Genomic DNA, 13,670 nt, shown 5'->3' on the forward strand with positions numbered 1-13,670 from the left:
GTACTGTACATGTACAATTCATTAATGACCTAAACTTTTTTCTAAAAAGGATTTTAGAAATGTACTTGTATCGGAAAAAATATAGGTATATAATACCACCCTTGTTGACATACATTTTTATAGTTTTTGTAAAGGACTGTTTATTTACACCTAGTTTGAATAAATCTGTACGCAATTGTATCAGAAAAGCACATATTCCATTTCTTGCTGAGGTTGAGAGGAGAGTTTCGAAGTTTGAAGCTCCAGAGAGCAAGACTGCAAGAATAGGGACAAAATATAGCCTTACTTTTTACAAAGGGAAGAAAAGTGTACTGTAAAGCTCACTAATTAGAGAAGTTATATCTTCTTTGCTTAAGGTTAAAGGGGGTTACGCAACACATCCTCACTCCCAGGTCGGCCTATGTTGACGTTATGTCAAGTCCCCTGTCGGCTTTTTCCAACGCAAGGGGGGGGGCCTTAGCGGCCATTTTCAACGCAAGGGCATTCGTTTGTGTCGGCTGCCCTTAAAGGCAATGTGAGCGTCCATTCTCATTGGATAACGGAGAATTGTACACCCGGAAGTAAGTATTCCCCTTACTGTCGATTGATTTTACAGTGATATCTGCACTACTCATCGACTAAAAAACACCAGATTATCCTTGTTAATTACACAACATTGATTGGTTTAAATTGTGTGCAATGCTTTTGTATTTTTCCCCTTCGATTCGGAGAAACAAATGTTTTTTCGGAGTAAAGGATGGCAGAAGACACTACACTACCCAGAATCCCCAGCTATCGTTTGGACTACACCATGTGCTCTGTTTGACAAACCCCGTGATAGTCCTCAAGCTCTGTGATTGGAGAGTGTGCTCCGAGGGTTACGCCGAGCCTCGAACAGCACTTGAAATGGGATGGAATCACGGCAGACTGTCCAAAACTGGATTTGAACGGGTCCACCGCGTCCCCCCCTCCCCCACCCTGTCCCCAGAACTACAAATGCTGGCTATTCTGTTTCGCAACATGTTCTGTATCTATGGCACGTCTCTACTGGGAGTTGTAGTTTTAAAAGACGTTTTCGTATTTCCCATAATAAGAAGTTGCCAGTATTAAACTGTGTACATCCCTGGAGGTTTAGGGGATAGGAAACACTCACATTTAAAACATATAATTAATAAATGGGTGAAAATGGCTTGTGCCCATAATGGGCAGCATTAATATATATATATACACATGCCAGCTAAGGTCAGAAGAGCTTTATTTAACAGCTGGTCTTATGTTTGTGACCCCTGTTGTTAATTGATAACATTACATTACATTAATTGATAAGCCTGAAACATGCACTTGTCAAGGTTCAGAGGCACATTTTGCAAATATGGCAGTAGCCATCGATCAGCTTAAGATAAGATATACTTTATTGATCCCAAGTTGGAACATTTGCGTTACATCAGCATGTGTAACAGTTAAATATGCAGTGGTGTTTATTTGTAAATCATTTAGTATAATCACACAAATTCTGTGTTTTATATTCAACAATTCTGTGTTCTTTATTGATTGTTCAATACCTGACAAGGTCGGAGATGAAATATCTACATACATCTTATAAGAGTATAATACATTATGTATAATATCAGTTAAAATAAGTGCTTCAACATAGTTAACATTGCTGGAGGTATGCACAAATATTGATAGATGTCTTGTAATGCACTATTGAGGAACCTGCGACCCAAGTTTTTCATTCAATGCATAACTACACCATAGTTGTGTAGGCCTATATGATATGTCAATAAACCTTAGAAAATCTTGAAATCTTGAAAGGGATGTGCAAAATAGTCATTATATACAGTCTTTAATTAACTATTAGTAGAGAATAACGAGTAATTAATATACTTTATAGGGATCCTATTAATATCTAATAATAAAAATAATGAAATTCAATAACATGCTTTAACCACTAGGTGTCCCTTTATATCAGCTGTGCACCTTTATGGTGTAAATACAGCCTATCTACCAATTGGATCAAATATAAAAGTCAGCCGAATTAGTGTTGATACTGCAAGGAGACGTATTGTGTGAAAAGAAATGTAAGATGTTGTTTAATGGCTGATATATTTATGATCCACGTCACGTTTTCAGTTCCTCATGTTTGTCTAGAAGTCTTCTCATCAGGGCTCTATAAATACAGAACTACGGCAGATATGTAATATTTAATGCAGCCGAACCGTGTATTACAATGCCGTTATGTGATGACTTTCAAAGAGAAAAGCAAGCACACTCGGAATAAAGTATTATTGTATTTTTTAAAAATGTTGTCGGTCTGTTTCCGTTATTTGTTAATGACGATGTGCTGTGAGATGTGAGACTGGAATTGCACAGGGGAAAATAACGTAGGCTATCTTTAGATGCGGATTTTGTTAAACTAATATGTTTGCGCTGTGGACCAACACTATACATTGACGGGGAAGGGGGTAGCAATAAAGATAACACCATTAAACAGTTACACAACATAACAGAAATAATATCGATAGCAGCGTCCCTAGCAACCACCTTGGTAACAATGAAAACGTTATGGACGCAATTTCCTGAAGTAATCTTCGTAATAACTAGCAAACTAAAGATCATGTACATCCACTGCACACATAATCTGAAATAACAACTCATATTTCTCGCATCAAATGACATCAAAACGCATTTTAATGGCCAAACTAACTTTAAAATAGGCATTTTCCATCGAGAATAAAACGAAGTTCGGCCATGTTTTTTTTTTCTGCAGGGAGAAATGTGAAGATCACGTGACGTCAAACAGAGCACATGGTGTAGTCCAAACGATAGCTGGGGATTCTGGGTAGTGTAGTGTCTTCTGCCATCCTTTACTCCGAAAACATATTTGTTTCTCCGAATCGAAGGGGAAAAATACAAAAGCATTGTACACAATTTAAACCAATCAATGTTGTGTAATTAACAAGGATAATCTGGTGTTTTTTAGTCGATGAGTAGTGCAGATATCACTGTAAAATCAATCGACAGTAAGGGGAATACTTACTTCCGGGTGTACAATTCTCCGTTATCCAATGAGAATGGACGCTCACATTGCCTTTAAGGGCAGCCGACACAAACGAATGCCGTGCTTCCATGAGCGTCCATAGAAGCATATGGACATCCCGGAAAGCTGAAAATTGACGCTAAGGCCCCCCCCCTTGCGTTGAAAATGGCCGCTAAGGCCCCCCCCCCTTGCGTTGGAAAAAGCCGACAGGGGACTTGACATAACGTCAACATAGGCCGACCTGGGAGTGAGGATGTGTTGGGTTACGCACAGGACTTTTCTCTGAGTTGGTGCAGTGACTTCCTGAAACCTTGTTATCAATTGAGGTTGCCATAAAGCACCAAAGACTCAAGTCTATGCTAAGCTTCGCATTTACTTCTAAAAAATGTCAAACTATTCCTTTAAATGCTTAGGACATACTTTGTACTGTTGATGTTACCACATTCATTTGGCCATGAAGTGTAATAAGGCGATTTAACTTTTATGTTTGCATCATACCATCAACACGCCTAGCACAATGTTGTAATAAACAAAAATGTAAAATATACCCAGTAATTTGCCTTCTTTGGTTGGTTTTGCTGTGCTGCCACGTCACCCTTATCCTGGCCAATAAGCTTGTGTCTGGCTTCTGCTGATCCTCTTCCTCACCACCTGTTGCATCTTAATGCGACAGTTTATCTGCAGAAGCCGATCAGATAAGACTTGACATGGACAATTTGTTAGTAGTGGCGATTCACAACAGGAAGGCTCAGATAATGCCTTTTAAATGACAGGAGTGCTTTAGATCTGAGAAGGGCTAAACTGCTTCCAACACCCACTTGTGTACAAGCTTTTGACTACGAGTGAATCCCTTGTTTGTCATTGCAGGATGTCTATGAGAACTCTCCCCCTGGTTTTCATTAATCTTGGTGGGGAAATGCTTTACATACTGGACCAACGCCTACAAGCTCTCAACACGTCCGAGGACAATTCAGAGAAAGGTAGAGGTAGCTAGAGAAATGACAGGCTTGGGAGGTGCGTGTGTTTAGCTCCCAGTCACCCCTCCTCCTGACAAGCTGTAAAGCTGATGCTTGAAAACTAACCATGTGCAGCATTGCTTTACATGCACTGACAATCTGAAATGACAGGTCTGTTTTCTTTCGTTTTTTACCTGGAAACCTAACTCGGATGCAGGAGTGTGGTCAGAAAATGACAGAAAAAGAGGTATTCATGCAATACATGATAGCCAGCTCCTTGTGCCCCTGTAGCATTAGAGAAATGGTATTGAGACCTTTTACTTAGGATAAGTACAATTAGCAATACAGAGGTGTAGATATACACTGTTACAAGTAGAATACACTGACTAAAGGAAAAGGAATAATTTGGCAGAGTTGTATAATTATATAGCCTAGCTAGCCACATAAAGCTTTACCTTATCTTGTTTACTAATTGCACAGCCATTGTAGTATTGTAAGGATAAACACAACAACAAAAAAGAGGCTAAACAACTTTAAAGTATATGTATCTTGCCATGTAGGAAACTTGGTGTCGGGCCATGTCTCAGCACAGAGTTCTATTGTCTAATAAGTCTCCAATGGGCATAAAATAACAATAATTAACCACCTTTCTGTTTCTGTGTCACTCACAGTTATGAATGGCATTGTGGGGGCCATGTTTAGTAAAGACTTTATGGATGAACTTCTCAAACCTCAGCAGCTGTATTCTCACCGAACCCTGAAAACAGTGCTAACTCGGATAGCACACGCCTCCATCATGAGGCTGAACCCGGCCAGCATGGACAGGGTATTTACAAGATGAAAGGAATATATTACATGAGGTCACTTTAGTGATTTTATTTCATAACATTGCATTTCAAACATTGTTATTTAAAAGTTGTGCTTAACTACTGTTGGCAGTTTACTTCTGTCATCATTGGCCAAAAGTTCCATAACAACCTGTCAGCATACTGTTATTCAATGGTAACCAGGTTAGGCAATTTCGAAAAAAAAGAGATTACAAACATATTCAAGGCTCTCTACTATGTCGATGAAGCATTTAAGAAATATTGCCTACCCCAGCTTTAACAATATTTTTATACATCATATTGTATACATCATATTATATCGAAGACAAAAATCTTGCAATACATGATAAATAATTGTAAAGAACAGTATAATCAAGGGTTATGACTGGCCACGCAAGGGCTACCCAACACTGGCCTACTGTTGTTTTATATTTTCAGGATTTTATCAGGTCAAATACTGAGGGTTTTATTAATGGTTGAAGTCCCCTAAAGGTGTCAACAGGGTCAAAATAAGTTGTCAAAAATTGCCAGTGTTAGAATATTAAAGGCAGTTTGGTTTGATCGCAGTGGTGGCATGTCCCTAAAGTTTATACCTTCTTTCTTTTTCCCTCTTGTAGCTTTACGAGCTGATGGTCATGGCATTCAAATATCAAATCTTCCTTTGTCCAAGGCCTAAAGACCTGCTGCTCATCACTTACAATCACATAGATACCATCAGGGAACTTGTAAAAGACACTCCTGTGGTTGTGAACCAAGTGGACGAGACACACAGGAAGATCATCGAGGTATGTTGAGAGCTGTTGTGTAAATCAACCTTTAACTATCATATTGACTGTTTTATGCTGCATGTTACAGTATGTGCAAGTGTCTGTACATGCATGTGCATACTGTCTGGATTCCAGCTGTCAGTTTTTAACAGAGCTGCATCCTGTCTGGTCTGTTTTTATTTATGTATACTGTAGGTATACTCATCTTTACCCGAAGGTGAATTCCAGCTTCTCAGACAAACGCTGCTCATATTTTTTCAGGACATGCATGTTCGAGTAAGTCCTCTGCTTTTTGTTTTTTCAATTCTCCTTACATGTCAGTCAATGCAGTGCAGTCAGTACATGTCAAATAAAATATAGCCTTGTTTGAATGTTGTTTTTTCTTCTTAGGTGTCACTTTTCCTCAAAATTCAAGTCCAAAATCCCAACGGACGTTTTGCCCTGTCAACATCAGGCCCAGTGCCTCATGGGATAGATGTCCCAGGGCTCATTAGGTAGGCCGCTGACAAACATTGTATTTTCTGATTTTAGAAGTCTGTTGAACTATCTTTTACATACTAAATCTGACATAAACCATGCCTTCTCTTTTTAAAATGTATGTATTTTATGCATGGTCCTTACAATAATATGAAAATGTTGACACAGCATTGTCATATAACTTTAAATAATCCTGTACCCCTTCTTTTTTTTTACCTTGCATCTATTATCATTCAAATACTACAGTCTGAAATATACTGAACAATATTAAACTAATGAATATTAAGTTATCTCTCCTGTCACCTTTATTTTTGTATTGTTTCTATCAAGATGTTATGACGTCTTATGAAGGTAAATTGCGAGGAAATGTGTGGCAGACATTCAATGTCCCCAGAGGATGATTCCCAATGAATATGGGAATCCTCTGACTTGTGGTCGTGTTCTAGATGGTAACATGTTGTAAAACGTTCTGCACTTAACTGCATGTCACTACTTATATAAGACATTTCAAACCGTAAGCTTATAAAATTGACAGATTTGTTCTACAAATTGTTTCAGCTTCTCAGAAAAAGCAATACAATTATCACTAAAGTTAAGTTTGTCCTTTTAAAAAACAGTTAACAATGTCAGATTCGTCACTTAGAAGTATGATACTTTAATTTCTAATGACTCAATTCTTTGTTTGTTTTAAATGACAAACCTATAAAAAGAGCTAGTAACGAGGCAAGAAAAGGGAATCAATTTGCTTACTAACAAGTTTCCACACAGGGTAACTAGTTCGTAAAGACCATTTTTTACTGTTTCAGAACAAAATATTAAATACTTTTACACACCAAGCCTATTTTCTAATCTGGTGGTTGGGTATCATTTTCACACAGCCAATCACCTCCATTGGTGGCACCACATGTAGCCGTTTGTATGATGCAAGTCTCAAGGCTCCTCTGACAAGCTGAAATGTCTTAACTTGAAAATGTCCTCTGACAGCTTAAAAGTAATATCTCAATATTCTACGGTTTCATCATCTGCTTTCTGTTACAGGACATTTGACGGAAAGGGCAGAGAAGTGAGACGGACTGAGTTCCCCTCAGGAGGAAGTTACAGCAGCTCTGTGAGAGAGGGGTGCTTTGAACTGCACGGAGACAGAGTCATCAGACTGGGCATGGACATGTATGAACTGTACACCACATGTACTAATGATGACATGAAAATAACATACAAGTTTGATTTGATTGATACATTTATTTCGAACAAGTAAAATAAATAATTACAAAACAAATGTTGCAGTGCATAGTCATGTAAGAGAAATCAAAACAAAAGACATTTACAACAACAACAGCATTAGCAACATAAACAGTGCCACATCTAGTGTTCGAAAAGGAGTGAGAAGAAGTATAATTTATTTAATCTCACCCCCTTGTCCCTAAATGATTTATAATCTGCAATAATTATCATTGTTATGCATTATTATTGATATTATTAGTATTATTAATCTGCTTTAGTGGTTTGAACATGACGCTCCCTTGTGTTACATGAACATAGGTACACTGTGAACCATCCAGAGGAGACACACACATCGAAGGATACCTTTGTCAAGGTAATAAGAGGAGTGTTAAAGATCAGAAGCTACAAGCATTTCTTTTTGGGAGGTCACAAGGTTGAATGAAGAGTAGAAAACTCCAAATAGTGTTATTTTCTCCTAAACGTTTCATATTGATTTCTTATTATACATGTAAGCTCTAAATCTAGCAGAGAAAACAGATCGTTCTTGTCATCTTGTACATATTAATAGACACTGCAGAAAGCACTCAAAGGTCGCTGCGCAATTCCCCAATCATTTTGCATCAAATATTGTATCCTGCAGGCTTAAGACCCTCTTTCTGTTCATGTATTTAACCTTCCTCCCCCCCCCCCCCCCCCCCCCATCCTTCTGCAGACGGACAACACTAACCTGCTGGCCAAAGAGGAGTTGAACCTGCTGGCTCGCCTGATGGGCAGCATGAAGGCCGAGAAAGAGCCCAAAGCTGAAACTGGCTTTTGGATAAACCTGTTCACCACGGACCAAGAGGAGGAGGAGGCGTGAGTGCTTTTCTTATCTTATACTCAGCTAATCAATTAACATGAACTGTTTCAAATATGACTCTGATGTTGTTTAACAGGGGAGCTTCAGGCCTAGCGGAGGAGCCCTTGTTTGAAGTGATAAATATTCAAGCGATGCAGGTAAGGTGATGTCATAGTCAACAATGTGAACAAACCAGCTTTAAGTTATAACACGTTACTCTAAATCATCTAAACATACATACACTAGGGCAGGGGTGGGGAACCTTTTTCCTCTCAAGGGCCATTTCAATTTTTACAACATCCTCTGAGGGCCGTACAAAGGATTGACCTCTGCTTAAAAATATTAAAATCACAGCCCATTCATTTGGCCTTTCTTTCATGATGTGCAAAGAAAAAGCAACCTCTTAATCCAGATATCTTACCATGACTCGCGCATGCATGCATGTACACGGTTGAGTGTGTGGACACAAGATGTGTGCAAATGTATTTAGTTTCCTATCCATGTGAACATGATTTAAGTGTGTGTGTGTGGGGGGGGGGGGGGGGGGGGGGTGGCGTGCTCCCCCGGGAAGATTTGTTTTTAAATGTTGAAGTTAAAAGCATCAATCTGGTGCTCTTTGAGAGCAACATTACGAGATATATGGATACATCTCTCAACACCCATATGAAACAGAACTGTAAGCAGATTTTATGGATATTTTACAAATCACTCCCCTTTTAAACTGCATTCTTGTTTATTAATAACAACTTGTTTTTACTGTCATATAGTATTTTATACCTGTTTACTTTATTCTCTTGTTTTTTTATAAATATAATGATCATACGCGGATACAAGCGGCCGAGATGGGTTTTCTCCGCAGGGTGGCTGGTGTCTCCCTTAGGGATAAGGTGAGAAGTTCGGTCATCAGGGAGGGACTCGGAGTTGAGCCGCTCCTCCTTCGCGTCGAAAGGAGCCAGTTGAGGTGGTTCGGGCACCTAGTTAGGATGCCACCTGGGCGCCTCCCTAGGGAGGTGTTCCAGGCACGTCCAGCTGGGAAGAGACCAAGGGGTAGACCTAGGACCAGGTGGAGGGATTATATCTCTTCGCTGGCCTGGGAGCGCCTTGGGATCCCCCAGTCAGAGCTGGTTGATGTCGCCAGGGAAAAGAAAGTTTGGGGCTCTCTGCTGGAACTGCTACCCCCGCGACCCGATCACGGATAAGCGGGAGAAGATGGATGGATGGATGGATAATGATCATATAAAGATGTGCCTTCACCTCACTGGTTGTAGAAAAAGCTTATTACACTGAACAAAAACATAAATGCAACACTTTTGTTTTTGCTCCCATTTTTCATGAGATGAACTCAAAGATCTAAAACATTTTCTATATACACAAAATAACCATTTCTCTCAAATATTGTTCACAAATCTGAAAAAATCTGTGATAGTGAGCACTTCTCCTTTGCCGAGATAATCCATCCCACCTCACAGGTGTGGCATATCAAGATGCTGATTAGACAGCATGATTATTGCACAGGTGTGCCTTAGGCTGGCCACAATAAAAGGACACTCAGACGAGACATATACCACGTGATGACACGTTAGGCTCGTGTTGTGTTCAAGGACCTTGACCTTGGCCAGGAAAAACAGGCACTCGCTTGTTTAATTTGTTTGCGGTCTAGATTTTTTTTTTTTTTTTTTTTTTTGAGTGTGTTTATAAATTACCTCGAGGGCTGTACCAAATGGTCTCGCAGGCCGTACATGGTCCGGGGGTCGGAGGTTCCCCTCCCCTGCACTGGGAGAATACCTTATCAGGCCGATGCTAATTGTAATGAATGTGAGAAAAGACAGAAGCAACTACAGATCAATAGAAAAAGTAATACAATGTACTATATTGAGGTTAGGTCTTTTTTTTATTTTTTTTTATTTTTAAGCCATCATTTAAACTTTATAAGAGAAATTAATGATAAAATGAGAAGGCAAATTCAGCAAGGTATAGGAAATGTAAACAGCGTACACCAGAGTGGTATACGATATGATTAAGTACTGATACTCAGTGTTGTTGTTTGCATTTGTGTCAAAGATAATATCGTGTAGCACAGAATAATGTAGTATGGGATGGAGGATGTTTTATACATTAAAATAAATAAATATACCATTATATAATAAAAAGTTTATAGCATAGGCATAGTATAAAATATAATAAATATAATTTATATAAATATATTCCATATTATTATGAGATTAACATTATAACAAGGTTTTTTTTTCAAATTATTAAAATAATGTACCCATTATTAAGAAGTGTCATACTTTTACAGAATAATGTTTTTTTAATATTTATTTAATAATATAATTTTTCCTCAATAACAAATTAATTACATGATATGAATGTCCATGTTTCCTGTAGAGACTGTAACTAACCAATTAATAACATCTTCTTAAACGACATCATTGGTTAATTATACATTTGTAAAGGATTGACCTGTTGATGGATTGTTTGTTTCAGGATGAACAGGTAACGACTGAGCTTGCTAGAATCGCCGGACAGTTTGCAGAAGAAGAGCCGCCTGGAAATCTGACCAGCAGCAAAGGAGACGACCTGCTGGCCATGATGGACGACCTCTGACCTTGATGTGTAGTTTCAACAAGATTCATTTTAACTCTACTGCCTCTACTAACCCTAACCCCTAACCCGACTTACCTAGACATGTTTGTTTAACACTGAAGTAGATTAGAGAGTAATAATATATCAAATGATTATATAGCATCTGATAAAACGTACTTATATTTTACTTTATTTAAATAACAAGCAGAAAATATGTTCCATTGTAAAATATATTTTGTTTATAATAATTATGTTTTCAATAAAGCATTTATTGAATATTGTTTGTTTGTTTTCTGTTATTTAACACAATGTCAGAATATAAATTAGTCATTGATGAGACGATTATAGATTGTAAATGTTTTAATAAAACTGCCTTGGGATCTGTAGATTGAGGTGAATATGGTTGTTACAAAGTGTCCTAAAGGATGTCGTGTGTGTAGATAGGAATAAGAGACTACAACAAGAAGTCTAACCACCTAGGACTAGGAGTACAAATTGGAGGACTCATTTATTGTTGTATAAATCCCTTCTATTTATTTATTAGAAATGGTGTGTTTTTCATCAACAAAGCATCTTTATTGACGTTTCCCCTGATTATAATCCTGTCTTTTATGTTCTGCAAACTCTGTTTTATGTGACAACTATTTCGGCATTCTTAATTTGTTTGAATAGGTGTATTTAAATATATCGGGGAGTATTATCAATATACAATGATATAACGTGTTTACGGAGTCATATAGTTACAGTTTGGTTTATGGAGCAGAGGTTTGATTTAAAGCCGCCTGCAGGGGGCGATGTTGTTTTATGTTGACGCACATCTACGACGTACATTTAAACGTCATCACGCTGCGCTTCTTGCTTTGGACATGTTGCGGGGAAATCTCAACTTGTTTTCATGTTTGTTAACGGGTTTTTTTTTCACGTGAAATAAGGATTGAACAAGTCCAGGTAAATCTAACAAACATAAACTCGTACTATAGTATATAACATGTACTCTGAGGAAGCTCTGTCGTACTTGTTCAGGTCGCTGCTAACACTAATTAATTCTCACATTTCAATAATTTTTCTGTCAATAAATGTGTCTTCCTATATTGAGTAGAGACCATTAAATTGAGTTATATGTTGTACAGTGATATGTGGTATTAAGATAGTTTTCTAAGAATTCATATTTTCCAAAAAGGCTGGTTTTTAGCCAGTAAATCGTGTATCAATAACGACAGTGCATGTGTTTAGAGCTATGTCAATTTATGCCATGTGTTTGGAAACCTAATTTAACACATGTATTCATTTAATATTCAAGAGTAATAATATCTTTGTTTCTGTCCTGAAGCCCCACAATAGGCCTATGTGTGTTCCAGTTATTGTGTATGTCTGCTGATTGACTCTTAATCAGTGCTTTATTAAATGCAGGTGTGTTGTTAAGTTTGTGGCTACACGTGACAAAGACAGTGCTAGCATCAATTCTATCAAAGTGGTTAATTTAGGAGAATAAAATATTAATTGTAACTTCTAACTTTCCAATTCCTGGCCTGTATTCAAATGTATATGTATTCATACTTAACAGAAAGTCTACAAGTGGAGGCTGTGTCCAAGCTTTAGTTGGAAAAAGTAGGAGTAGGAAAAATACAACTGCAGTTTTTCAGCTCTAAAAATAAATAGTTTTTATCACATTTGTTCCAAATGTCCCAGTGTTTGGTTATCTTAAGACACTTTTTTATTTCATTCGTTTTCAGGATCAGTTGTAAGAGTTATCTGTACAGCATGTACAAGTACAAGTACAGTACAAGTACAGCATGGTAAAGTGGGTTAGTTTACAGTGACACCTAACAAATCATACATACTGTAGGCAAGCAGCAATAGAACAAGTTACTTAATAATATGCAATTCACAGTTTTACAACTAATTTGTTTGTCTAATCTTCTTCTTGTCTGTAGGTGTCCCTGGCCTCTGCAGATCCTCTTCTTCAGCGTCCATGGAGTCAGAGAGGAGTGACTCCCCGCCCTCGGGCTCGGCACCTGTAGCTGAAGTCTTCAACTCCATCAGGGAGCGCTCCATCGCAGAGAACAGCATGGTGGTCCTGCTGCAGGGCCTGCAGGGCGAGGTGACCACGGTGGAGCTGAGGAACGAGAGCTCGGCGCGGGGCCGCGTGGTCAACGTGGACGCCTTCATGAACGTACGTCTGGACGATGTGACGTACAAAGACAGGCGGGGTAAATCCAGCCAGCTGCAGGACATGTTTATCACAGGTAGGAATATCCGCTACGTCCACATCCCAGACCACGTGGACATAATGAAGACCATCGAGGGCCATCTGGCCAAGATCCACCGCGTGCGCAACTTTGGCAGTAAGGGAGGAGGCAGAAAAGAGTACGCCAAGAAAGCAAAATAACTCCTAAACGCAAGAGTATTTTAAAAACACTTGGAGGCAACAACAACAATAATGTTAAGACAAGTATCACAATGAATCCAGCAGTTTTCCACCTGAAGATGAAATAAATGATTGCAGGGACAAGAGCAAGAAATAAATCAGTTTTGGATTCTTTTACTTTTTTTCTTCTAAAATCTTGTTTGATATGTCCCTCTTTGTTTGAGCTTCTCACTCTTAATGAGCATACTAAAGGCCGCCACCTGTAATGATACAGGCTGAACAATCTGTCGGTATATCATGAATGATACTGGATTTATTTTTCCATGATAGATAATTGATTTTGTTTGCTTTTTCTACAAAATGTCAAAAACTGTGAAAGTGATTGTTATAATTATCCTGAGCCCAGTGACGTCTTCTAATATCCTGTTGTATCCAAACAACACACACACATATTCAGTTGACACTGACAGGAAAGCTTTGACAAGATTATTTTGGGGTATTTTTGCTTTTAAAAATGACTTCAACATTTCAAGTTGTAGATGAATTTTCTTTAAATGGATTAATCAATGGAATATGATGATTGCGCCTCTTAACACAACTAGGGATGCACG

General features: G+C 38.4%; 2 protein-coding genes across 3 annotated transcripts; both read left to right on the plus strand.

The window, feature by feature from the left end:
• The first annotated feature begins 3,887 nt into the window (after positions 1-3,887).
• oscp1a (organic solute carrier partner 1a) lies at positions 3,888-10,712 on the plus strand. 2 transcript variants are annotated; one of them, XM_034200749.1, is made up of 11 exons: positions 3,888-3,999; positions 4,193-4,222; positions 4,647-4,801; positions 5,420-5,587; positions 5,765-5,845; positions 5,960-6,063; positions 7,085-7,213; positions 7,586-7,640; positions 7,980-8,122; positions 8,203-8,263; positions 10,593-10,712. In XM_034200749.1, exons 1-11 carry the CDS (start codon positions 3,888-3,890, stop codon positions 10,710-10,712), a joined length of 1,158 nt encoding a protein of 385 aa, XP_034056640.1. The 2 variants fall into 2 exon arrangements, with proteins under 2 accessions (XP_034056640.1, XP_034056641.1); XM_034200750.1 differs by lacking the exon at positions 4,193-4,222.
• Positions 10,713-11,523: 811 nt separating this feature from the next.
• lsm10 (LSM10, U7 small nuclear RNA associated) lies at positions 11,524-13,587 on the plus strand. Its single transcript, XM_034200746.1, has 2 exons — positions 11,524-11,639; positions 12,626-13,587. The coding sequence occupies exon 2, from the start codon at positions 12,664-12,666 to the stop codon at positions 13,078-13,080; it is 417 nt and encodes a 138-aa protein (XP_034056637.1). The 5' UTR covers positions 11,524-11,639; positions 12,626-12,663; the 3' UTR covers positions 13,081-13,587.
• The last annotated feature ends 83 nt before the right edge of the window (positions 13,588-13,670 follow it).

The sequence above is a fragment of the Gymnodraco acuticeps genome, unplaced genomic scaffold, assembly GCF_902827175.1.
Source record: "Gymnodraco acuticeps unplaced genomic scaffold, fGymAcu1.1, whole genome shotgun sequence".
Taxonomy (NCBI): Eukaryota; Metazoa; Chordata; class Actinopteri; order Perciformes; family Bathydraconidae; genus Gymnodraco; species Gymnodraco acuticeps.

Coding starts and splice junctions, on each gene's coding strand:
- oscp1a (XM_034200749.1), top strand. CDS start 3,888: ATGTCTATGAGAACTCTCCCCCTGGTTTTCATTAATCTTGGTGGGGAA. Junction 4,223..4,646: donor AGAAAATGACAGAAAAAGAG/GTATTCATGCAA, acceptor TGTCACTCACAG/TTATGAATGGCATTGTGGGG. Junction 5,588..5,764: donor CACACAGGAAGATCATCGAG/GTATGTTGAGAG, acceptor TGTATACTGTAG/GTATACTCATCTTTACCCGA.
- lsm10 (XM_034200746.1), top strand. CDS start 12,664: ATGGAGTCAGAGAGGAGTGACTCCCCGCCCTCGGGCTCGGCACCTGTA.